Source organism: Solea senegalensis, linkage group LG16 (assembly GCF_019176455.1).
Source record: "Solea senegalensis isolate Sse05_10M linkage group LG16, IFAPA_SoseM_1, whole genome shotgun sequence".
NCBI lineage: Eukaryota > Metazoa > Chordata > Actinopteri > Pleuronectiformes > Soleidae > Solea > Solea senegalensis.
The window spans coordinates 8,658,512-8,685,629 of NC_058036.1; the positions used below are offsets into that span (position 1 = coordinate 8,658,512).

At 37.8% G+C, this 27,118-nt stretch overlaps 1 protein-coding gene, 1 long non-coding RNA gene and 4 gene segments (V, D, J or C); all 6 read left to right on the top strand.

Moving 5' to 3' along the window:
- The first annotated feature begins 1,026 nt into the window (after nucleotides 1–1,026).
- Nucleotides 1,027–13,213, top strand: LOC122782481 (immunoglobulin lambda-1 light chain-like). Its single transcript, XM_044046806.1, has 9 exons — nucleotides 1,027–1,100; nucleotides 1,198–1,274; nucleotides 3,359–3,452; nucleotides 3,575–3,896; nucleotides 9,962–10,002; nucleotides 12,184–12,528; nucleotides 12,612–12,635; nucleotides 12,747–12,853; nucleotides 12,942–13,213. Exons 1-9 carry the CDS (start codon nucleotides 1,049–1,051, stop codon nucleotides 12,957–12,959), a joined length of 1,080 nt encoding a protein of 359 aa, XP_043902741.1. The 5' UTR covers nucleotides 1,027–1,048; the 3' UTR covers nucleotides 12,960–13,213.
- On the top strand, nucleotides 4,149–7,334 carry LOC122782463. The segment is given in 3 exon segments: nucleotides 4,149–4,806; nucleotides 4,904–5,279; nucleotides 7,049–7,334. Coding segments are annotated over 3 exon segments (648 nt in total).
- Nucleotides 9,038–9,883, top strand: LOC122782484. The gene is made up of 2 exons (XR_006361925.1): nucleotides 9,038–9,628; nucleotides 9,739–9,883. It is a non-coding gene; the product is annotated as an uncharacterized LOC122782484 (long non-coding RNA).
- A 4,542-nt stretch (nucleotides 13,214–17,755) lies between the features above and the next one.
- Nucleotides 17,756–18,263, top strand: LOC122783118. The segment is given in 2 exon segments: nucleotides 17,756–17,804; nucleotides 17,920–18,263. Coding segments are annotated over 2 exon segments (393 nt in total).
- Nucleotides 18,264–20,413: 2,150 nt separating this feature from the next.
- Nucleotides 20,414–21,386, top strand: LOC122782474. The segment is given in 2 exon segments: nucleotides 20,414–20,583; nucleotides 20,667–21,386. Coding segments are annotated over 2 exon segments (381 nt in total).
- Nucleotides 21,387–22,980: 1,594 nt separating this feature from the next.
- Nucleotides 22,981–24,200, top strand: LOC122782470. The segment is given in 2 exon segments: nucleotides 22,981–23,107; nucleotides 23,867–24,200. Coding segments are annotated over 2 exon segments (354 nt in total).
- Nucleotides 24,201–27,118: the final 2,918 nt, after the last annotated feature.

Here is a 27,118-nt window from a genome sequence, read left to right on the forward strand (position 1 = left end):
GTAGATTGAAGAGACTGACCAGTGTTGTTCAATAACTGGGGAAAGAGGTTAATCTATTTTTTTGTATTATTTGTTATCTATTTTATCAGATGGAGGGTAAAAGGCAACAGAAAAAATTATATAGGCCAAAAAAAAGTAAAATTGCGATTATTTTAACTGGCATTGCGATAGCAATATGATTCACGGTATGAGAGGGAATGGTCATTTTTTACAGAATTATTCTATTTTCAGCTGAATGACATAAAAATTATGCTTTTTCCAGTCTGTCGGGACAATACAGTATTTAATCTAAAATGGTAATTTGACACACATTTTGGCTTCAAGAAATATGTTGCGTCTGGACACACCCCTCGAAGGACAGTTTATCTCTGGGTCAGTGACTATGGGAGTTACTGGGTCTCCGTACTGGAATGGGCAAGGGGGGAACGCGGGATAAAGCGCATCAATCACCAAATAGGTGAGCAGAACGACATAACTGATGATTTTTCATTTAGGAAGTCCAGAAGGGTTAAGTGTGGGGTTGTTTAAACATTGTGTTTTCTGTTCTGTGTGCAATTGTATAATAATTACATTATCTTCAGTGTGTTTTCACATTTTGTGCAAGAAGGATTTGTGTTTTTAAGAATCTTTATTCTCTATGGTATTTGTATGAGATTGTTATTGATGCTCTCTGCTCATATTATTGTGTATATTTCTAGCATATGTGTAGTATAACTGGTTTCTCTTAAGTGTTTTTCCATTGTTCTGATGACGGATTTATGCAATTGAGAAATATTTTTCTCTTTTTAATTTTTAATTTAAATTCTTTATTTAATTTTTTTTTTGCATATATTTTAGTTGTCATTGTGGATATAATAATAAAACATCACAGTTTGCTAAACCCTGTTGTGTTTTGTTTAGTTTTTCTTTCAGGGGGCGCTCGAGGGCAGTCTCGCCCAGGGTGTCATTCAAGTTCGAACCGCCACTGCCTACTTCTGCGCATGACCTCCTGAAGCTCCTCCTCCTGATCATACTGCAGCAGGGAGACGCTGCGTACTCATTCTTCGTCATGACACCACGGTGTCTCCTCAGATCCGTCATTCTCATAATCTATATGAAAGGTATTGTACTTTACAGCAACTTGCTATAAAACACATGTCGAATATTAACATGTCTTTCCAAAACTTTGTAGTTGCTAACGTTGTTTTCTTTTCACAGGTGTTTACCTCAGTGGAAACATACAAGTGTTTCAGACTCCACGGGACCTGCTGGTGAACCCTTACACTGAAGTCAAAGTGAATTTAACACATACAATCCCCAGCTATGACACGGTGCTCTGGTACAAACGCTCAGCAGGAGACACTAAGCTCAACTTAATTGGCTATTTGACTTATAAATCGTCCAGCGTCACGTCGTCTTTTGAGGGCCGTGTTAAACTGAGTGGAGTTGCAACGTCGTCAGTTGTTTTTCAAATCCTGAACGCAACGCGCGAGGACAGCGGAGAATATTTTGGAGCAGCTGGTCGGCACAGTAACAAAGACGGCGACTCTGTCGCACACAAACCTCCGCACCAGTGGCGGTTCGAGCTTGAACGACACCCCGGGCGAGACTGCCCTCGAGCGCCCCCCGAATAAAACAAAACACAACAGGGTTAAGCAAACTGTGATGTTTTATTATTCTATCCACAAGAACATCTAAAATATATAAAATAAAATATAAAAAATGTAACAAGATCTATGTGGAAAAAAAAATATATAATTTAAATTAAAAAATATTTCTCAATTGCACAAATCCTTCATCAGCACAACGGGAAAACCCACTTAAGAGAAGCCAGTTATACTATACAGAGTATACTATACAGAGTAATGCCAGAAATATATACAATAATGAGAGCAGAAAGCACCAATAACAACACAATACAAATACAATAGAGAATAAAGATTCTTAAAAACACAAATCCTTCTTACACAAATGTGAAAACACACTGTGCAAATGTGCATGAACTATAGGCCTGTATTTATAATATTATGAATGAAATGTGGGTTATTTGGAAGAAAGTCGCGGTGTGACTAACTTTAACCCACTAATTCCATTAGAGTAGCCTATTGCTTTATTCCCCCCTTGCCTAGTAACTCCCATACTCGTTGACCCAGAGATTAACTGTTTTTTGGGGTTTTTTTTTACCTCATACCTTATGTTTTTTAAAGAGGTGGTCATCATGGCCTTTGCAAAATAAAATAAAAAAAATTAGGCCTTGAACAATGCTGCAAAAAGGATTGTCAATTATCAATAATAAAACATGTGCCAGTATTGCCAGAGAGTTTCACAGATGAAGAGATTGTATCAGATCATCTGTCAAATATAAAACAAGTGCATCTGTTTGTGTTCATTTAACAGAGGAGTTCAATAAATGTTATTGTAATAACACAAAGAAACTATTTTCCTCTCGAGCCTGCCTACTTTATTGCAGTTTTTTTTTTTTTTACAAATTACAAACAAGTTATATTATCTTATATTAATGTTCTAAACATTTAGTGTTATTTTAGAGCTTGGGAAACATTTTACACTATTTCCATTTTATGGACAGCTAATTATTAACAAAGAACACAATCAACCTATTAACAATGACAATAATCATTAGCTGCATCCCTGGACAACAACAATATTATTATCATTATTATTACTATTATTATTATTGTTAATAATAATAACAATAATAATAATAATAATGATGATGAATCAGTTAATGTCATGGCTCTTCTCCACAATTCAAACAGTGGACAGCAGAGAGCAGTGATATCACACTGATACAATTATTCCTCAACATATTTTTATACATTCATTTTAGTGTAACAAAGTGTATGTGAGAAAAAATAAAAAAAATACTAATTTTAACACTTTGGTGTGAGCATCTAAACCATCAAACGCAAGACAGAGCTCTTACAGCTAATATTTGGCTGATTCATTTATCTTTATTAAATATATATGTATGTATGTACGTATATATATATACATATATGTACATATATATGTATGTGTATATATATATATACACATACATATATGGATGTGTATATATATATATATATATATATATATACACATACATATACATACACATATATATGTACATACAAAACATGCAGATAGGAGCCACAGACCATTTATTTATTCAGCTGTTATTTTTTGCCAGATGGAGGGAAAATAACAGCCAAAACATAATTGTCTATGAATAAATACATCAATTAAAAATAAGCAGCGTATATCATCGCTCTGATATCTTAAATTCTGCTTCAGTTGACCTCTGTTGTGGAGCCTCCTCTGTGTCTACTCATTGTTGCGTTTAACAACAGATTCTGATGTCATTTCCTCCCCCCAGATCTCAAGTTTGGCTCATTGCAGCGTCAAACATTTCAAAGGGAAAATGATCCCAAGCATCACCACGTTGACAATTTTTGTACTCTGGGCTGCAGGTAAATATTGATCAAAACTTTGATTAAATATGTACTAAAATGTCCAGTAGGTCTTTAAAAACGAAGAGATAAAGCTAAAAAAAAACATTTACCATGCTGTTTAATAGCATCTCTCATTTCAGGAGTCTCTCAGTGTGTGCTGATCACTCAGTGGCCCCGCAACATCGTCAGGCATCCTGGCATCTCGGCAGAAATGCACTGCTACCAGAATGACACCGACTATGAGTATCTGTACTGGTATCGACAGCTGAGAGGGAATCAAATTCAGATGATGGTGTATATAGTAGCAGGCTCTCCAACCTTCGCTGAAGGATTCAAATCTGGTTACAAGGCTTTGAGAGTGCAGCAGAAGCAGTGGTCTCTGGAAATAAACAGCACACAGGTGAAAGATGAGGCTGTCTATTTGTGCGCTGCTAGTCTACACAGTGCTGCAACAGACATACTGTCAGTTACAAAAAGAGCCGGTTTTCATCACACCAACACCTGACTCATTATAATCAAAGGAGAGAAGAAATCCACCCACCACACTGTGGTGGAGATGATATCAGTGACTTCTCTGAATGTCATTTTTCTGTTGTATGTAGAAGGAATTAGCCACTTTCTTAAATGGACAAATATAATGCAGATCGTTTAATTTTGACAGCCAATAATATTCATTATAACTTGATTGATTCTTTGCAGTACTTCCTCCACATGAGGGTGCCAACAATGGAGCCAATCCCAGCTGACATGGGGCGACAGGCGGGGTCAAGGTGGAGGGACCGAGCGTACAGCACAAACATTACTCTCCTTCAGCCCTGTTCATACCTGATATAAATTCATACCATGTTAATGTAACCAAATTAATGTTCCACACAGGTTGTATGAAGGTTGTGGCAAAGTAACGTTGAGGGAACGATCTGGGAACCAAAAAAAGGACGTTCTATAAAGGTTGTATGAAGGTTGTGACACAGTAACACGAAGGGGTTCTGGGAACCGAATGTGCAACCAAAAACTAATGTTAGGAGAACGTTAGGAAAACTTTCCATATCAACCACAGGACAATCTAGGGGGGAACCTTCAGGGAACGTTCCCACAACCAAAAGGAACCTCTCCTAGAACATTCTCAGTATGTGCTCAACACTTGATAGAGTACTTGATAGACACATCATAGACCACGTTTGCTTTAGCCAACATGGGTGGATGCTGTCATTTACGTCATCTGAGCAGACTGACGAGCAGACACTAACAATCAGACTTCTTGCTCCACCTTCATTTAGAAGAACATGTTTCTTTTGGACTGTGATGTTCATATGAAGCATCGTCACTAACATGCTCATCACAATCCTTTATCTGTCACTTATTTTACAATCAGGTGGGGTTTTTTTATCTTTTATGATTGTTCGTTCTCACCAGTGCTTGAAGATATCACTATTTGTGTAACGTAACTGTGTGAAATATTATGTCTGCAGGTCTAACCATTGTGGTTCTGCAGTCTGGAGATCAAGTGTCTCGGCCTGGTCTCACAGTGAAGCTGGACTGCAGCCTGGGTCCAGGGTTCAGCATGGGCAGCCAAACCATGTACTGGTACCGTCAACACCACTACGGAGCTCCAGTGGAGTTCCTCACCAAAGAATACGATCAAACTGCGGGGCGCTTCCAGTCCAACATCAACTCAAACAAAAACAGCTTCCCTCTTAACATCAGTGAGCTGAATGTGAATGACAGCAGCACCTACTACTGTGCTGCCAGTCACAGTGATGCACACGCACCAGGCAAACATACAAATACTGAGCGTGATGATAGGAGAAGATATGCTGGCAGGAAGGATCCGTGGCTTGGTTTGAGGTTCGTGCAGATGAGACGTTAAAATAAAATGAGTTTAGAGTCCAGTATTGACCCACTTTTTCTTCATTCTACGTTACATTCAGTAAATATTATAATGTTTACCATCACTGTGAAATACAAGACAAAAGAGGTTGACTGTTACACAGCAATCAGTGCATTTAGGAATTTAGAGGTGAGCTGCTGAAGTTCAAACTGAGTCTTATAAATGGGAAAGGTTTGTAGAAGACTATCTCTGAATGCACAGCACTCACCTGGTGGTGCCCCTTCTGCCCCTTTTTACTTGTCCTTTGTACCTAATAAAGTGGCCAGTGAGAGGCTCATGGTATATTCCTTTGTCTTAAACGAACTGTGGTGCAACTTAAGAAGCAGACATTCATCTTCAGGTTGTTGTTGTTGTGTGTGATTTTAAAACTCAAACGACAACGCTTTCAGCCATTTCTTCAGATGAATTAGCTGCTTCCATTTCCAAGACACGAACGCCCCCTGTTGCCGATTTGGTGGAATAGGGACATGATACAAACTGCTTTGGTTTATTACCAGGGAAATGTAAATTCAATGTTTAATTGTATCTTTTAGACAAAAGAACAGTCCTGATCATTTCTGTGTGACGCGATACACCATGTGCAGTTATAGTTTAGAATAAGATGTAAAAAAAAAGAATTGGGATTAGTGTTAATATTGTAACCAATAAATGTGTGAAAACTATTTCACTTCACTGTGAAACTGTAGAAAAATGAAAGACGTGATTTCTCAACTAGACTTTGTTCACTTTTAGGTGAAAAAAGAGCAGCCCATGATGACAGTTGTAAGACAAATACAGAGAGCTTCAAGTACAGCTCTCTGTCCATTTTTTTCTCAACTTATCAGTTCGTGAAATTTTGAAAATTGTTGATCGATATTTTCCAAACTTCAAAATAATGACGTTCTCAAATGTCTTCTTTTGTCCACACACCAAAATGATTCAATTTGAATGACTTCTTAAATGAACAAATATAATGCAGATCGTTTAATTTTGTCCTGACAAAGGACAGCCAATAATATTTATTATAACTTGATTGATTCTTTGCAGTACTTCCTGCACATGAGTGGGCCAACAATGGACAAAACGTGGTGTTATTTTAGAGCTTGGGAAACATTTTACACTATTTCCTGCATTTTATGGACCAAACCGCCAATTAATTAACAAAGAACACAATCAAACTATTGGTCAACAATGACAATAAGAAGGAATTAGCCACTTTCTTAAATGAACAAATTTAGGTTGTGACACAGTAACGTGAGGAGGTTCCGGGAACCGAATGTGCAACCAAAAACTAATGTTAGGAGAACGTTAGGAAAACTTTCCATATCAACCACAGGACAATCTAGGGGGGAACCTTCAGGGAACGTTCCCACAACCAAAAGGAACCTCTCCTAGAACATTCTCAGTATGTGCTCAATACTTGATAGAGTACTTGATAGACACATCATAGACCACGTTTGCTTTAGCCAACATGGGTGGATGCTGTCATTTACGTCATCTGAGCAGACTGACGGGCAGACACTAACAATCAGACTTCTTGCTCCACCTTTATTTAGAAGAACATGTTTCTTTTGAACTGTGATGTTCATATGAAGCATCGTCACAAACATGCTCATCACAATCCTTTATCTGTCACTTATTTTACAATCAGGTGGGTTTTTTTTTATCTTCTATGATTGTTCGTTCTCACCAGTGCTTGAAGATATCACTATTTGTGTAACGTAACTGTGTGAAATATTATCTGCAGGTCTAACCATTGTGGTTCTGCAGTCTGGGGATCAAGTGTCTCGGCCTGGTCTCACAGTGAAGCTGGACTGCAGCCCGGATACAAGGTTCAGCATAGCCAGCCAAACCATGTACTGGTACCGTCAACACCACTACGGAGCTCCAGTGGAGTTCCTCACCAAAGAATACGATCAAAGTGTGGGGCGCTTCCAGTCCAACATCAACTCAAACGAAAACAGCTTCCCTCTTAACATCAGTGAGCTGAATGTGAATGACAGCAGCACCTACTACTGTGTTGCCAGTCACAGTGATGCACACGCACCAGGCAAACATACAAATACTGAGCGTGATGATAGGAGAAGATATGCTGGCAGGAAGGATCCGTGGCTTGGTTTGAGGTTCATGCAGATGAGACGTTAAAATAAAATGAGTTTAGAGTCCAGTATTGACTAGAGCTGAAACGATTAATCGATTACTAAATTAATTGGCAACCACTTTGATAATCGAGTAATCGGTTTGATGCTTTTTTTATGATTAAAACAAGATTTCCGATTGTTTAAGCTTCTTAATTGTGAATATCTTCTTCATTTCTTTGTTCTGGATAAGAAATAAATCATTAAAAGTCAGTCATTTTGGTTTGTGGAAAAGACAAGACATTTGAGAACATCATCATTTCCAGGTTTGACAAACACAGATCAATATTTTTTCAAGGTTTCCTGATATTCTGAACACTAAACAATTAATCGAGAAAATATTCGACAGATTAAACGATTATGAAAATTGCTCTAGTATTGACCCACTTTTTCTAAAAGTATGAAATTCAGTAAATATTATAATGTTTACCATCACTGAAACACAGCTGAAAGTGATGGCTGTGAAATACAAGACAAAACAAGTTGACTGTTACACTGCAATCAGTGCATTTAGGAATTTAGAGGTGAGCTGCTGAAGTTCAAACTGAGTCTTATAAATGGGAAAGGTTTGTAGAAGACTATCTCTGAATGCACAGCACTCACCTGATGGTGCCCCTTCTGCCCCTTTTTATTTGTCCTTTGTACCTAATAAAGTGGCCAGTGAGAGGCTCATGGTATATTCATTTGTCTTAAAAGAGCTGTGGTGCAACTTAAGAAGCAGACAATCATCTTCAGGTTATTGTTGTTGTTGTTGTTGTGTGTGATTTTAAAACTCAAACGACAACGCTTTCAGCCATTTCTTCAGATGAATTAGCTGCTTCCATTTCCAAGACACAAACGCCCCCTGTTGCCGATTTGGTGGAATAGGGACATGATACAAACTGTTTTGGTTTATTATCAGGGAAATGTAAATTCTTTTAGACTTAAATGTGTGTCAGAGAGACACACTCACAAAAGAACAGTCCTGATCATGTTTCTGTGATGCAATACACCATGTGCAGCTATAGTTTAGAAAAGAAATTGGGATTAGTGTTAATATTGTAACCAATAAATAAAAACTATTTCACTTCACTGTGAAACTGTAGAAAAATGAAAGACGTGATTCTTTTTAGGTCAAAAAAGAGCAGCCCACAACGACTACAATATTACAATTGCAGTTGTAAGACAAATACAGCTAAACTACAGCTCTCTGTCCGTTATTTTCTCAACTTATCAGTTTGTGAAATGTTGAAAATTGTTGATTGATATTTTCTTAACTTCAAAATAATGATGTTCTCAAATGTCTTCTTTTGTCCACACACCAAAATGATTCAATTTGAATGACTTCTTTGTTATAGAGTAGCAAAGACACTGGAAAATATTGAAATATTTGAATACTTGATGATTGAAGTAGTGTGTGATTAATTTAGTAATCTATTATTTGCTTTCATTACCATTGTAGCCACACTGTACAGCTTAAAGAGATGAAAAGACTTAATTGAGAAAAGTTAACAGATAACTGGGTGGATAAAGAGGTGTGACCATGAGTGATGTCACTTCCTCTGAGCACCTATAAAAACACAACAAACAAAGAAAATCCCATGTTTTCCTTCCCCTCTGTTCTTGCTTCTTTTCTTAGCAGTCACAGAAATAGCAGCGCACACACACACACACACACACAGAGAAAGAGAGATGGAGGCTGAGATAAGGAGACGCAGGGTGGGGGAAGGAGAGAGAAGAAAAAGAAAAAGCGTTCAGCTTTTTGTGTGATGTTTTTTCACTGTGGGATGGGGGGACACGGTGATATATTCCCATAGAGCCGCTGTACAAAAACCTGCTGCCATTCACACACACTGTATGCCACATCTGCAGCCACTCCTTCTCCTTCTACGGGCAACTCAGGAAACCTAAAAGAAAATGTCATATTCTAAAAGCAAAATTAATACTGGGAAGTTAATTAGGAACATTAGGAAATTTGGCTAAATCAAAACTTTTAAATACAGAAGGACGCTTGTTTATTTTGGGATAAAGTAAAACAAAAAAAAAGATATTGGACATGATGAAGCTGATCCTGTAGGATTAAATCTTCATCCTCCTGGATTATTAGAAAGTGTGTTGAAAGGTTTTGTGAGTTTTTGGTAGAGGAGACAGTCAGTGTGACACTGGATCTGAAGCTTACTTTGGAAAAGGAACTAAACTCACAGTTTTGGGTAAGTCCGAGCTTCATAGCCTGAATTTATTAAACCAAACGTGGAAAAATAGAAATGTTGCTGGGAATGTGAGGACATATCTGTTGTGGAAATGTTGAAATTTTGAGCAGAGCGGAAAACACTGTGACCTACACTGAGCCTGCTTACTTTGGCCAAGGAACCAAAGTGACCGTCTTAGGTAAATATTTAATTTCACACCTGTATATTCATTAATGTTATTTTGCTTTAGAGTCCAAGTACGAACAGAAGACTTGGGTTAGAGACGAGTGTAGTTCAGGTAGAAAAAGACCAGAGAGTTTGATGCACAGAATCTTTGCACTGTGACGGTGCCAGCGAAGCTTACTTTGGAAAAGGAACTAAACTGACAGTTTTGGGTGAGTCTGAGCTTTAGCTTCACGAAAACATTGTGATAAAAGAGTTGCTGCTGGTGTGAATGTGAAGGAAAAGGGGAAAGTAGATCTCTGCTGATCCTGCTTACTTTGGCCAAGGAAGCAAACTGACAGTTTTAGGTAAATCTTTAATTTCACACCTGTATATTCATTAATGTTATTTTGCTAGTCCAAGTACAAACAGAAGGATTGGTAAAAAAAAAAAAAAGCTAATTCCGTTAAGGAAAGCCTCAAGACTTTGATGCTCAGTATTATTGCACTGTGACAATCTGAACCCAGCTTACTTTGGAAAAGGAACTAAACTGACAGTTTTGGGTGAGTCAACATGATGGAAATAGAACTAAATGTAATACATTTTGTATGTAATTGCTTATAGTTTAAGCTCAGTCCTGTCCTTTTTTGACGATGAGCTTCATCACTGTGTTAACACCGAAGCTTATTTTGGCGCAGGAACGAAACTGACCGTTCTCGGTGAGTAAGACTTTGGATTCAGCTCTTACAAACTTAAAGCACGATGAGCAGATGTGTTTGTTTGAGGTAAAAAAAAAAGTTTGGAGTTACAAGCTAGTGTACATTTGCTTGCTGAGAAAGTTCACTGTGACTCTGGTACTTCAGCGGTTTACTTTGGTGGCGGAACAAAGTTAACGGTTTTAGGTAAGAAAATGATTTTAAAATCAGGTTTTACTGATGTTTTTGTCTCTAAAAAAACATTCCAAGGCTTGAGAGACTCCTTAACATAGAATTATAATTAAACCTTGACTATGACTGTGCCTGGGTTAAAAAAAAAAAAATGAATAAAATACATTTCTGACTGAATGACTAAATGATATTAATGTTCAATAGGTGAGAGTTAATTGTGGAAGTGTGGTACCTTAAAGCATATTAAAGGCAAAGTGACACAGTTTTCATATTGGATGAAATTCAAAAGTGACACAGAAAACGAGAGGCAAGAGGACGAGGTTTTGTTCCAGTTAAAAGTCTCTGTGCTCATACAGCGAAGCTTACTTTGGAGCTGGAACTAAACTCACTGTTTTAGGTAAGAAACAACCTCTGACTGAGCCAAACCTCTCACCTAACATTACAGCCACTACTAAGAAAATCAACGTGTGAGGTTTTATTGAGAAGATTGTGGAAGTGTACTCATTTCAAATTTGAAGTGGAATATTATGTTCAATAAGAATTTGGTTTACGCCAGTTAAAAAAAAGCAACGTCTGCGTTTCCAAGCTAAAGAAAAGCATCAAACATTTGGCTTTAGGGCCAGAATATGGCATAACAGCTGATATTCTTATCATAGCCTACCCTTATTGGAACATTGCAGTGGTTATTTTAAGATTGTAAAGAACAGAGCACAGTTTAATGTTTTGGTTTATCTAAACCTAAAGAAAAAGGGAGAGTCAAAAGCTTTCATAGCTGGAGGGCTGAGCAGTTTCTCCTGCAGCCTTGTATCAGTGTGACTAACTACGATCCAGCTTACTTTGGCAGCGGCACCAAACTGACGGTGTTAGGTAAGAACATTTAAAAAAAAAACGTTTTAAAAAGTGCATGAGTAAGTGTCTCTTTTCTGAGCTTAAATAAATGTGCAAATAATAATAATAATTTATTGAGAGAGTGCTTGAGTGGGTTTGGTGGAAAAGCCAAAAAATAATAATTTTATCTGTGGTTAAAGCATCAAATTGTGTTGAACTATGTCAACGAATGAAACAGTACAATTTTAAAATCAATTTAATTTAGTAAAGTAATCAATGTAATTTTAAATCAAAGAAATTACGACATTCGCCCGGAAAGTATATGAAAAAGAAAAAGTGGCGTTGTATATTATTGCAAAATTGAATCAAACTGAATGTTTGTCATATTCATAAATAAAAGAGCATCAAAAGCATCATTAAGGAAGATAATGGTGATTTGAGACTTTAGACTTTGAGACGTTGTCAGTGTATTTTACATGCGAGTTAACAATGTGCTCTGACACATATCCTGCTTATTTTGGAGAGGGAACTAAACTAATCGTTTTGGGTAAGATTGTGACTAGAATTTCAAAAAAACTAACTTTTATTTGACATTTATTCAGCATTCCATTCCTGAGTTCCTGTGTCTTGATCATGTGCCCTAGTTTGTTGAATGACAATAATTTAGTGATTTACTTTGTTCTGTCTTTGCACAATCAGAGTACGATGTCGAAGAACCAAAGGTGGAGGTGTTTGGCCCGTCGTCAAACGAGTGTCACAACCTGAAGAACGATGAGAGGAAGAAGACTTTACTTTGTGTGGCCAGTGACTTCTACCCAGACCACATCAGCGTGTCCTGGGAGGTTGACGGGGAGACGGTCACCACAGGGGTTGCGACTGACAGCTTTGCCGCACAGGACGGCAAGTACTACAGGATCAGCAGCAGACTGAGAGTCGATGCTGAAGACTGGTACAACGCTGAGCAGAAGAAATACGAGTGTATCGTCACATTCTTCAATGGGACAAACTATAACATTCATACAGCGTACATCTATGGTGAAGAAGGTATGTTCATACTCTCAACCTGATCTGGACACACATGTAAACAATCATCTGTTCTTATATCCCATTTCTTATTTTTCTTCCAGCTCCAAAAGACTTCCATATCAGAGGTGAATATATGATTGTGTGCTTCTGTTCATGTCATCAACTGTCTCCACAAAGTCCACCAGATGATTTTCCCCACTTTGAATCACGCTTGTGTCTCATGTGAACGTTAACAGAAAAATACCTGAGGGCCACACAGACAGCCAAACTCTCCTACGCCGTGTTCATCATCAAGAGCAGCATCTACGGAGCCTTTGTGGCGTTTCTGGTCTGGAAACTTAAGGTTTGTCCAAACGCAGCCTTTTAGAAATCAGTCCATGAAAGAGTTCACGACTAATGAAGACACGGTGTCTCCTCTGTGATTGTTTCAGGGTTCAAGTGGAAAATAGAACGGCTGAGAGACGAGCAGACGACAACGAACGACTGCTTTATGTAAATATCTCTAACAGAAATAACAGAGCATTTCCCAGTCTGCACACAGCAGACCAACTGTTCCTTGTACTCGCATATCACTAAAATCTATAAGTGTTATGCATATAGATTTGTGTTTTTGCAATTCTGTGCATCTGTTTTTGCTTGTGACCTACATTTTGGTTGTATTTCATTCTTAATAAAAACTTTTGAGGGGATCTCGTCAATCACATGCATGAGTTTGTCTGGAGTCAAACACTTTCAGAGCAAAACTTAGGTTTGTGTTCAGTGTACTGTCTTTCTAAATCAGGATAGATCATGGTAAGTAGAGATGCAACTAACTAATAGTTATATTTATGATTTAAATATTTCGATCAATTGAGTACTTAAATCCCAAAAAGTCTTAATTATAAAAAAATCTCATACTGAAGAATGGATTTTCTAAATAGATCATGACTAATTTAGTATCTCTGTAGCTATAATGGATTATTCTCTATATCAGACACAGTTAATGTTATAGTTGCTACTTATAATTACAGAGAAACAGCACTTCCTTCTAAAATTTTCCAAAGATAGTGAGTGGGTTAAGTTTGTGAGAAGTATTTTAGCAGCTCACCCACCAGCCTGTTTTCTGAGAATCAACTATTCTTCACCTACACGTCTTGAAACATCTCAGGAAAACTTCACAGGCTGGTTCATAACAAGTTACACACACAGGTAACCCACACTTTTTTTCCACACCTTGCACCAAATGTAGTGTATTACGGCTTGTATACGCTACATGGATAAGGAGAGTAAATGTTAAGCTTGTGTCGACAACATAAGAGGAAATGAACATTCTCTTCTCTGTAAAAAAACAAAGACGGGGTTTCAGAGTGTGCAGAAGAGCAGAGCAGCGGATGTGGTCACAGAGCGTCCTGCACAACTTCAGCTCCGAAATGACACAGAAGTGCAAAACTCCCACTGCGTCTCTCAGGACGCACCTGCAGCTCTGCACCAGCCCACAGTCACACAGTCACAGCTTCAAGGCTGTGACCACATCCTCTGAGGAAACTAACATTTCTGTGTCAACTGAAGCTCCAGCATTACAGTATATGACACGCCTTCATCTACTGAAGAAAACATACATTTAAAAAGCAGGAAAGATGTGTATAAGACATTTGTAATGTGTAATAAAGTAGAAAAAAATAATAATAAAAAGCTGAGGCTCCTTGTTATGATTTGAATTCGGATGAGTATATCTATCAATAAGCCTGCAACTCTCATATGGAGGATAAAGTGGTAGAAGATGGAGGGATATCTATTTTTCAGCTTCTTAAATGTGAATATTTTCTGGTATCTTAATGTATTAAGATACACTATAGATAATAAGCAGAGCTGAAAAGAGTTCTAGTGAAAATACAAGACAATGTCTGAATCTATTTATAGACGTAAAGAACCCTTAAACTTAAACTGAACAACATGTTTGTATCCATTTGTTCCCTTGAAAAACATGTTTGTGCTAGTGAAGATCAGACTAACGGTCAACAACGGCAACAACATCAAGAAAACAATAATGCTCATACATTTCCATTTCCCTTCCAAAGGAAATAAACACTCTCTTGCTCTGCAGTATTTCCTAACACACCAGTAAAATTAGATATTACTCATAGAAAGGTCTAATTTAGGGCAATTATTTTCAATAAAACAGAAAAAAGAAGTGACAGTTATAATCTGCAACGATTATTTGATTACTAATCAATTACCAAAGTAATCATCAACTATTTTCATCAATCAATGCGTGCGTTTCTTTAATAATTAAAACAGGATTAAACATTTTCTAATATTTTATGGAACAAACATGTACTCATTTACTTGATCAAATATATAAATTGTGAAAATAGTCATTAGTTGCAGTCCTAAATATAAATACTACAGTTACTTGCTTTCTTTTGGTTGATCATGTTTTTTTTCCCCCAAACAAAGTAAACTAATGGCTTCTTGGAAATCAAATTTCCTCTCAAACAGAAGATCAGCCTTTGTAAAATATACACACCATCTTTATGTTGTCTAAATAATGTCTGCAAGTTCCCACAAGTGTTGTCATTTCAACTAGTTTGAAATCTGACTTTCATTGCAGGGACTAGTGAAATTCTGCCCCTGGTGGTTGGTGTTGACAGTGCTAAACAAATGTATTAGACAACCAGCTGCACAGCTGCCCTAAATTAACAGCATTGGAAATTATCAAAATCATTTTTAATGTTTCTGTAAAAGGTTAATACACTAGGAGCTATTTAACGGAAATTATAGTTTAATGCAATAATATAATTATCATTGTTATCCATGGACTTTCAAATTTACAACAGAGTATTAGGGCCACATTGAGAAAAAAAATATTTCCACAGATTTCGAGAATAAATTCTTAATTTACGAGATTAATCTTGTAAATTTACGAGAATAAAGTCGTAAATTTATGAGATTAAAGTCGTACATTACGAGATTATTCTCGTAAATTTACTAGATTAATGATTTCCAGTAGTGATTTCCTCCAAGTCCGCCTGGTTCTTTCTGCGGAAAAGATGCAATTCCTTTATTTAATCACAACATTACAGACTGTATTGACTCTCAGGTAAGATCTAATCACAACATTATAGACCGTATTGATGTTGCTGAAAATAGAAAATATTATTATTAAACACCACATTTGCTCCGTGTTCTGAAAGTGACCACCCCTAGAGTAAATATGTCATTGAAATTCTGGCAGATTTGTGATTGCAATTTTAGCACAAGCCTCTGATCAATATTTAATATGTAATAGATGTGAACCAAGATAGAGCATTACTGAATGACAAACCATCAAATTATTAACTTATGCTGTAGAACGCAGATGTGAAATTAGAGATATGAATTTTGTCCAACAAATCAAACAAATCAGTGAGATCCAAATTGTGTTGTTTCAAATTGTGATCACAATTTCATAACAAGTCTCTGTTCAGGCTTATTCACAGTAAATTCCTGTGTCCTAGATAGTGTATTTTCACAATAGGTAAAGGTATAGTAAATCACTCACACAGTTATACCGTATATTACTGTGATTTAGCAGTATTTACAGTTTAAACCACGTGAAATCCTCAACATAATTTACAGTACATGTTAAACTGTTGCCTTAAATGTGTGATCACTGAGCAGGTGATTGCAGGTCTAACTGATGGCAGTGACGTGACCCAGACTCCTCTGCTCCCTCTAATCACTACCTGATGTACTGGTACAGGCAGTTGCCTGGAGAGACGATGAAGCAAACAGTTCTAAAAACTACAATTCCACTACTGAGTGGCTTCAGTAAGGACAAATGTCCAGTAACGAGGAGCAACGCTAACTCTGGATCTCTGCCAGTGGAGAAGCTGCAGCCTGTGTTACATCTGATAAGCTCTAGGTGGTGCTCTAGACCTACGGACAAACATTTCTGGCAGTGTTCCAGAAAGATGTTGGGTTTTATTCTTCACTGGTTTGAGATCTGGAAATCTCTACATCAGGTGTCAAACAAATGACCTGGGGGCTAAAGAGCATTCTAATCTGGTCAAGACGGGGCCAGTCTAGAGAACAAAAAGTGGGAGGAAAAAAACCAACTGTTCAGTAGCACAAGCTTAAAATGAAAACACAATATGGCATCATGATATCACGATTAGGATATTCATGATGTTTCCCAGAATTTTAGAAAAGTAAAAGTGTTTGTTTTGATATGGATTGACAAATACTTGACAATAAAAACACATTTATGATGCAAAATGAATCTATTAATAAATCAAAAACAGAGACATTTATTTAAAATTATGTAAATAATAATGTGGACAACTGTATATAAAAGACCAAACAAGCTTATTTATACGTAATTGAAGGTTGTATGTAATACATTCAATACTGTGATAATTATAATTAATAATATATATTTCTATCATAAAACACTGCTAGCAAACATATTATATTTTTTCTATATTCTATCACCTTGCTGGTAGCTGTGCCTCAGATACACACTGCATTTAAAAGAAGACCAGGTCGTGGGCCATGTTTTCATTATAACATGATATTAAGTGGTGGGCCGCATGTAATTGATTGGGGGGCCGCATGTGGCCTGCGGGCCGCCAGTTTGACACCTCTGCTCCACATGATCAACTGAAATACACAGCATATTTCAGATTTCACCACCCATAAAGATTATTTGTGATACATTTAAGAGGGTTTATTGAAAAAAACTCAAATATACTACTTATGTATGTTCTTTAAGTGTGTAATGGTCTTAACATAGAAGTTGTTGGGTCTTCATTTCCTTAAAAGGAGCCTTATACAGTGCTATGGCAAAATCTTAGTCTCCACTGTCAAAGTCTGTGATAAGTGGCATCTGGATTTGGATGTAATCGAGAAAAAATTGATTTATACTGTATTTGTCTGAATTTTTATATTCCAATTATCTCGTTTATGTTCCTCTCTGTTAATGTTTCTTTGTTTGTTTGTTTTTTAAAAGAACAACAACATTACATTCAGTCAAGACTTATTTCTTCATTCATTTCTTGAGTTTGTCTATGTACACTGTATTTGTGTCTAACGAATAACCTTAAATAAATAATGTACAAATAACACTCACTACATTTAATAAAGAATATAGCATTAGTTTGACTAATTGACTGAAGAGCAACAACTGTCAAGTGTGTGTTCCCACAGTAATGACATCATATGACAAGGTGATGGATGACTAGATGAATGAGGTGATGTTTCATCTACCTCTGGACCAGCATTCATGATGATATCTGCTCTCATCATCATCACTGTTGCTCTGCTCCATGTTGCAGGTATCCAACTTTTTATTTAACAAATTACACTTTATTTTTTCACCGATGTCAGGAAAGTTTGGGCAACAAAAAAATCCTTTAAAGAGAAAATGACTGATTTATGGTTTGGTTGCAGGTGGTCGGAGGACTGGAGTCCACCAGATCCCAGGTTTACTGGTAGAGAGGGGTCGATCAGCTCAGATAAGTTGCAAACAAGATCTTGGTGGTGGATACTTTGAGATGAGCTGGTATCGTAAGTTGCCCGGGGAGAGTTTGAAACACATCGTCTCCACCGTGCCTTACAGAACCGAGCAGGAATTTGCAGATTTTAGCCAAGACAAATTCTCAGTGGAGAAGAATGACGCTACAAGCGGATATTTCACTGTGAACAACGCTGAACCAGGTGACAATGGCGTGTACTACTGTTCCGTCAGCAAAGCCACACTCACTGTGACGCAGATACCCATCAAGCTGCACTAAAAACCACAGACACACCATCTGACACACACATGTTTTCATAACCCTCCTCTCCCATGGTGTTGTTACAGAATTCAGTTGTTTGCAAAATGGAATTTCATAGACGCTGGCCCTTTTCGTGGGAAAATAATGTGATGCAGGTTAACAGCATCACAAACAACACTCTTCAAAATGATCATACAGTTTAATCCCCACCTACTTAAACGTTTCAACAACACCTGATCATTTGAATCTATAAAGAGGAAGGAGTTCTGACCGCTACTTTAGTGATGCTACTCACACACATGTACACATCTAAAAACATAACCTCCTATCTACATTATAACTACACTAAAGAACGCTCAGTATCATTAAAGAAAAACATTGTGTTAAAGTAAGAAACAATTATTGTGCAAGAATAATCAAAGAGACACCATATAATAACTTCAATTAGAGAAAGCACTTGGAGCGCAGACCTCCACCAAGGTTTTCAAATCATCACAAAAATCTAAAAATTTACCTTCCTGAGTCATAACCAATACATCCAGAGAATATCTTCACCAAAATCCTTATTTTACTTTTTGATTTATGCTTGCAAACAGACAAATAAACTTCAAGTAAATAATAAAAATGAGAGATGACTTATATACAACTGGAACATTATCCTTCTTAACAGTGCAAGCAACACAAGTAGCATTTTTGATGCAAATGTGAGATCACGGCCGAGCATAGAAAGGTGTTACTAAAAATGTGGAAATAAGTAATTCTGTTTGTTATCTATATATCTGTCATTCTTCTCTGCCACAGCAGAAGAGCAGCAACCACAGGCTTGCTCACAACATATCTCCTCCTCCGTTATGTTGATCCCATAACGTCTGCTCAGTCTGTCAGTCCATGCTCAGAAGATGATGATCCGAAACCTCAGCGGGATCAGTGTGCTGCTCCTCTGCCTCTCCTGTGCGTTTGAATTCCAACTTTTGCCTCAGAATTTGATTTTTGTCCCCTTCTCTGTTTTGTTTATGTTCATCTTTATTCGTTCTTTTAATGCAGGGCGTTCACTGAGCACCAAAGTGGACCAGACTCCATCGACAATATTAGGATTCGCTCATGATTTAAAAACAATCAGCTGCAGCCATTCAATATCATCATATAACACGATCCTGTGGTACCAGCAGCCACCGGGCGACTCTGCCCTCAGTCTGATTGGATATGTTTATTACACTCAAACAAGCCTCGAGGAGCCATTTAAACTGCACTTTAATGTGACTGGAGACGGAGAAAAGAAATCACAACTTCATGTGCTCAAACTGAGACAACCAGAGGACAGTGGCGTTTATTACTGCGCTGCAAGTAAACACAGTGACTCATTTACCTTCTAACCTCTCCAAAAACCCTCTGTGATAAACAACCACATAACTTCTGTGAAGAGGAGAACACGTGCATCTACGGCAGGAAATCACCACAGATCTCTTCTCCTGCTAATACACACAAGGAAACTGAAGAGAATAATGATACGTGTGACCTAATCCGTCTCCTCTTCCTTAAAGCTCGTTCAATGAACGTAGCTGCCAGTAAGAGCACCAGGAAAACAGATCTTTGCCCCTTAATGCTCAGCCGAAATTTGCTTACAAGACACCATTCATTTGAGATTCAAAGTATATCCATCCATCTACCGCTTCATCCTTTTAAATGAATGAATATTGAAATTATTGTCAATTAGAACTAGCCAACCACTAAGCCTAGTGTAATAAGTTTCTGTACATTACAACTTGACTACAGCAGCCACTTAGTCTCTTTACACTGAGGTTCCACTAATCACATCATCCCCAATACTGTCACCTCTTGTATTAAATTATCAAGTGGAAGACATGGTTTTAACTTAAATACACTTAAAGATACATTTTCATCAGGTTCCTCTTTCAGTGACAAAGTTTACCAGACTTCAGCTGAAGTGTACAAGAAATCTGGAAAGGCAGCAGAAATCTACTGTTCACACAGAATTGGCAGCTACAACGGAATCATCTGGTACAAGCAGTTAAACGGCCAACAGCAAACATTTATGCAAACTAAGGATATCCTCAACCTGGAGAACTGTTTACTTCACAAGGTGGCAGTCTACCTTTAATCAGTGCTTTATACTGAGCTGGTGATGTGTGGTAGGAGTTAAAATGGTGACATTGACACTATGACACCACCCATCTACAGAGCTCAGCTTTCATTTGCCGACAGGTTTTAGTCAAAAACGATCTGCATCACCTTTTAAAAACGAATTCACCGAAATACACTCAGGGAATCATGAACATCTTATTCTTCAGCATTGCATTTAACACTGTGCTCGTTTCAGGTGATAGACATTTTTTTTACCTTGCAGCCATTTTTGATGTGACTTAAACTGATCCTTTTGTTGGGCTGATGTCTTTTCACTAGGTTCCTCTCTCAGTGACCAAGTCACTCAGACTCCAGCCGACATGTACGACACAGCAGGAGGAACAGCGACAATCAGCTGTTCACACACTATTACCGACTATGATCAAATTCTCTGGTACAAGCAGTTAAACAGCAAACAGCTGCAGTTCCTGGGATACATTAATGTAAACACTGGATATGCTGAACCTGGAGTTAAAGTGGAATTTCAAGGGGGTGCGAGGAAAGATGAGACCTCCACGTTAACAATGAAAGGACTGGACATGAACAGCAGTGCAGTTTACTTCTGTGCTGCTAGACACAGTGTTGCACATCAACCCTCCTCAGTACACTAACCTCATCACCACACAGTTTCATGTAGAGGTTTACTTCCTCTCACAAGGTGGCAGTTTTTTATCAATCCTTTATACAGAGTTGGTGATGTGTGGTAGGAGTGAACATGGTGACATTGATACTATGACACCACCCACCTACAGAGCTCAGCTTTTATTTGCTGACAGGTTTTAGTCACAGGGGAGGTAAAAACAAACCTGTATGACCTTTTAAAAACAAATTATTCACCAAGTTAAAATTCACAAGGAAACATGAATATCTTATATTTAAGCATTGTATTTGGCACTGTGCTGGTTTCAGGTGATAAACATTTTAAAGCACTTCAATGAACCTGGATTTTATCTTGCTGACATTTTTCCTGTAGCTTAAAGTTTTTGTCTTCTTTTTTTTTTGGGTTGTAATAGGTTCCTCTTTCAGTGACCAAGTCCATCAGTCTCCAGCGGACATTTACAACTTACCAGGACAACCAACCACAATCAACTGTTCACACGCTGTTGACAGCTTTGATCAAATCCTCTGGTACAAGCAGTTAAACAACAAACAGCTGCAGTTCCTAGGATATGTGTACTTCAGTGATGCAAAACCCGAGGCTGGAAGGAATGTGGAATTGTACGGGGAAGCAAGTAAAAACCAGAAGTGCACACTGAGGATCAAAAAACCTGACCTGAACAGTAGTGCAGTTTATTTCTGTGCTGCTAAATACCACAGAGCTACATGTGCCTGCTCCTTGATGCAAAAACCTCCACATCACAAAAATGGACATTTCTAGCATCAACCAATGCTAAATTTTCACAATTTTCACAGAACTAATGCTGCAAATTGTATAAAATTTGGATCTCTCTCTAACCTGTTGCGTCCAATGTAATTTATGTTTACATAAATTAAAAAGAAACAAAACAAAGTAGTTACATTACATTAAATGACATGACTACACAGTGCAACTCTATGGTACATGTTCCAAGTTGTCCTGCCGTATTTGATGAACAACAGATGGCAAAGTGAAAAAGTGACAGTATTGCAGTCAAATCTTGTACGATTGTGATAGTCTTGTGAGATTTGAGCAGAGGATAAAGGAAATGGCATATGCTAAAAGATCGATCTAAGGATTTTAAAATGTCAAACCATAGTTTTTAATAGCTAAGAGTCTAACAGACAGGATTTTATAACTAAGACACCTAACAATTATAGTCAGACGGAGAGAGAGACTAAGGGGAGGAGGTGAGTGTGAAGTGTGAACATGCACGTCAATTAATCTGACTTGTTTAGCTCCTTTATCTTCCAGCAGGTGGCACAGGAAGTCTTCAGTTTAGCACCCAAAGCACTGGTATAAAACAAGATAGAAATGATGAAGACTTGATGACAGGAAAGTGGTTGGTTGCTCACACAGATATCAGCATGCCAGCGTTATTATTTTTATTTTGGCTCATTGGTAACACTTTCACCTTAAAGCAACATTCTAATCTACATTTCCTGCCTTGATTATTCAATTTCTTTTCTTCTAGGAGTCTGTCTGGGTCTTGAGGTCCGTCAGTCTCCCACTGACCTCTTCGCAAAACCAGGAGATAAAGTGGAGATCTTCTGCAGCCATGATAAAACAGACTACAGAGTGATGCTGTGGTACCAGCGCTCACCAGGAGACACAACCATGAAACTGATTGGATATTTGAATTATGAAATTGCTACCAAAGAAGAGCCATATAAGGAACATTTCAATATCACAGGAGATTTAAGTGGAGATAAAGCAAAGAATGGCTCTCTTACAGTCCAAATAACTGGACCTGAGCACAGTGCAGTTTATTACTGTGCAGCCAGCTATGCACAGTGACTCTAGCTTCTTTCTCCTTTAAACAAAAAACAACTCTTATCACAATTTATGGTTTTAAATGAGACCTCAAACAGACTCCTCCCAGCTGAAAGTTCAGTGAGGCTTTGATCTCAATGAACTGATAGTGGGGTTTTTAATGACTTCCTCTTCCTCTTTAAAGGTGACCTGAGTACAGAAATCAACTAAATCTCCATCACTAAGTCACTGTGATATGACATATGATTTTGGGGAATTCCTTTTTATTTTGAGGAAGACATGATCTGCATTCTTCTATGTTATCTGACAGGTAAATGTCTTCTTTGGGAATTTTCTTATGGAAAAATATTAGTTTCCTTCATGAATTATCACAATGTAAATGTTCTTTAAATACTTTCCTTTTCTTCTAGGAGTCTGTCTGGGTCTTGAGGTCCGTCAGTCTCAATCCGATATTTTTGCAAAACCTGGAGATCAAGTGCAGATCTTCTGCAGCCATGATAAAACTGATTACAGACTGATGCTCTGGTACCAGCGCTCACCAGGAAACACAGCTATGAAACTGATTGGATATTTAAATTGGAAAGGAGAAAATGGAGAAAGCATTTAATAATAATAATAATAATAACTGGACCTGAGCACTGTGCAGTTAATTACTGTGCAGCCAGTGATGCACAGTGACTCTAAATTATTTCTCCTTTCAACAAAAACCAACTCTTATCACAATTTATGGTTTTATATAAGACCTCAAACAAACTCCTCCCAGCTGCATTTACAGTGGAGCCTTCATCTCTGACAAGTTGAATCACTTCCTCTTTAAACGCATGTTGAGTACAGACATCAACTAAATCTCCATCACTATCTAACACTCCCTGTGATATGAGATGCAAAACCTTGTCAAATGTAGTTTTGAGAAATTCCTTCACTCTGTGGAAGTCATGATCTGCCATCTTCTCCTCTGTTGTCTGACAGGTAAAATGATTTATCAAGGAATTAGCTCATGTGTAGTGAAATATTCCTTGATGAATTATCACAATTTAACAGGTCTTTTAATACCTTTCTTTTCATGCAGGAGTCTGTCTGGGTCTTGAGGTCCGTCAGTCTCACTCTGACATTTTCACAAAACCAGGAGATCAAGTGCAGATCTTCTGCAGCCATGATAAAACTGACTACACACTGATGCTGTGGTACCAGCGCTCACCAGGAGACACAACCATAAAACTGATTGGATATTTGAGGTATGGAACTGCTACAAAGGAAGAGGCATATAAGGAACATTTCAATATCACAGGAGATTTAAGTGGAGATAAAGCAAAGAATGGCTCTCTTACAGTCCAAATAACTGGACCTGAGCACAGTGCAGTTTATTACTGTGCAGCCAGCTATGCACAGTGACTCTCGCTTCTTTCTCCTTTAAACAAAAACCAACTCTTATCACAATTTATGGTTTTAAATGAGACCTCAAACAGACTCCTCCCAGCTGAAAGTTCAGTGAGGCTTTGATCTCAATGAACTTATAGTGGGTTTTTAATGACTTCCTCTTCCTCTTTAAAGGTGACCTGAGTACAGAAATCAACTAAATCTCCATCACTAAGTCACTGTGATATGACATATGATTTTGGGGAATTCCTTTTTATTTTGAGGAAGACATGATCTGCATTCTTCTATGTTATCTGACAGGTAAATGTCTTCTTTGGGAATTTTCTTATGGAAAAATATAATTTTCCTTCATGAATTATCACAATGTAAATGTTCTTTAAATACTTTCCTTTTCTTCCAGGAGTCTGTCTGGGTCTTGAGGTCCGTCAGTCTCACTCTGACATTTTCACAAAACCAGGAGATCAAGTGCAGATCTTCTGCAGCCATGATAAAACTGACTACAGGCAGATGCTCTGGTACCAGCGCTCACCAGGAGACACAACCATGAAACTTATCGGATATTTGTATTATGAAGCTGCTACAAAAGAAGAGCCATATAAGGAACATTTCAATATCACAGGAGATTTAAGTGGAGATAAAGCAAAGAATGGCTCTCTTACATTCAAAATAACTGGACCCAAGCACAGTGCAGTTTATTACTGTGCAGCCAGAGATGCACAGTGACTCTAGCTTCATTCTCTGTTATACAAAAAGCAACTCATATCACAATTTATGGTTTTATATTAGACCTCAAACAGACTCCTCCCAGCTGCATTTGCAATGGAGCCTTCATCTCTGCCAAGTTGAATCACTTCCTCTTTAAACACATGTTGAGTACAGACATCAACTAAATCTCCGTCACTATCTAACAGTACCTGTGACATGAGATGCAAAATCTTCTGTGGAAGACATGATCTGCTTTCTTCTCCTCTGCTGTGTGGCAGGTAAAATATTTTCTCAAGGAATGTGTAGCAAAATATTAGTTTCCTTCATGATCTTTCACAATATAATCGCTTTTTTCAACACTTTTCTTTTCACCCAGGAGTCTGTCTGGGTCTTGAGGTCCGTCAGTCTCACTCTGACATTTTCACAAAACCAGGAGATCAAATGCAGATCTTCTGCAGCCATGATAAAACAGACTACACACTGATGCTGTGGTATCAGCACTCACCAGGAGACACAAGCATGAAACTGATTGGATATTTGAATCATGGAACTGCTACAAAAGAAGGGCCATATAAGGAACATTTCAATATCACAGGAGATTTGAGTGGAGATAAAGCAAAGAATGGCTCTCTTACAGTCCAAATAACTGGACCTGAGCACAGTGCAGTTTATTACTGTGCAGCCAGCTATGCACAGTGACTCTCGCTTCTTTCTCCTTTAAACAAAAACCAACTCTTATCACAATTTATGGTTTTAAATGAGACCTCAAACAGACTCCTCCCAGCTGAAGGTTCAGTGAGGCTTTGATCTCAATGAACTTATAGTGGGTTTTTAATGACTTCCTCTTCCTCTTTAAAGGTGACCTGAGTACAGAAATCAACTAAATCTCCATCACTAAGTCACTGTGATATGACATATGATTTTGGGGAATTCCTTTTTATTTTGAGGAAGACATGATCTGCATTCTTCTATGTTATCTGACAGGTAAATGTCTTCTTTGGGAATTTTCTTATGGAAATATATTAGTTTCCTTCATGAATTGTCACAATGTAAATGTTCTTTAAATACTTTCCTTTTCTTCTAGGAGTCTGTCTGGGTCTTGAGGTCCGTCAGTCTCAATCCGATATTTTTGCAAAACCTGGAGATCAAGTGCAGATCTTCTGCAGCCATGATAAAACTGATTACAGAGTGATGCTCTGGTACCAGCGCTCACCAGGAGACACAGCTATGAAACTGATTGGATATTTGAATTTCAAAAATGTGAAAATGGAGAAAGCATTTAATAATACCTTTGAAATCTTTGGAGATTTGAGTGGAACTAAAGCAAAGAATGGCTCTCTTACAGTCCAAATAACTGGACCTGAGCACAGTGCAGTTTATTACTGTGCAGCCAGTGATGCACAGTGACTCTAGCTTCTTTCTCCTTTAAACAAAAAACAACTCTTATCACAATTTATGGTTTTAAATGAGACCTCAAACAGACTCCTCCCAGCTGCATTTGCAATGGATTCTTCATCTCTGCCAAGTTGAATCACTTCCTCTTTAATTACATGTTGAGTACAGACATCAACTAAATCTTCATCACTATCTAACAGTCACTGTGATATGAGATGCAAAATCTTGTCAAATGTAGTTCTGAGAAATTCCTTCACTCTGTGGAAGTCATGATCTGCCATCTTCTCCTCTGTTGTCTGGCAGGTAAAATGATTTATCAAGGAATTAACTCATGTGTAGTGAAATATTCCTTGAAGATGTATGACAATATAATTGCCCTTTTCAATACTTTTCTTTTCACACAGGAGTCTGTCTGGGTCTTGAGGTCCGTCAGTCTCACTCTGACATTTTCACAAAACCAGGAGATAAAGTGCAGATCTTCTGCAGCCATGATAAAACTGACTACAGGCAGATGCTCTGGTACCAGTGCTCACCAGGAGACACAGCTATGAAACTGATTGGATATTTGTATTTCAAAGATGTGAAAATGGAGAAAGCATTTAATAATACCTTTGAAATCTTTGGAGATTTAAGTGGAGATAAAGCAAAGAATGGCTCTCTTACAGTCCAAATAACTGGACCTGAGCACAGTGCAGTTTATTACTGTGCAGCCAGTGATGCACAGTGACTCTAGCTTCTTTCTCCTTTAAACAAAAACCAACTCTTATCACAATTTATGGTTTTAAATGAGACCTCAAACAGACTCCTCCCAGCTGCATTTGCAATGGAGCCTTCATCTCTGCCA

What these genes read in the sequence shown, in the direction of transcription:
- LOC122782481 (XM_044046806.1), top strand. Translation starts at nt 1,049, where the DNA reads ATGACACCACGGTGTCTCCTCAGATCCGTCATTCTCATAATCTATATG. An exon ending in ACCCTTACACTGAAGTCAAA is followed by an intron (nt 1,275 to 3,358) that starts GTGAATTTAACA and finishes TCCTCCCCCCAG; the next exon opens with ATCTCAAGTTTGGCTCATTG. An exon ending in GTACATCTATGGTGAAGAAG is followed by an intron (nt 12,529 to 12,611) that starts GTATGTTCATAC and finishes TTTTTCTTCCAG; the next exon opens with CTCCAAAAGACTTCCATATC.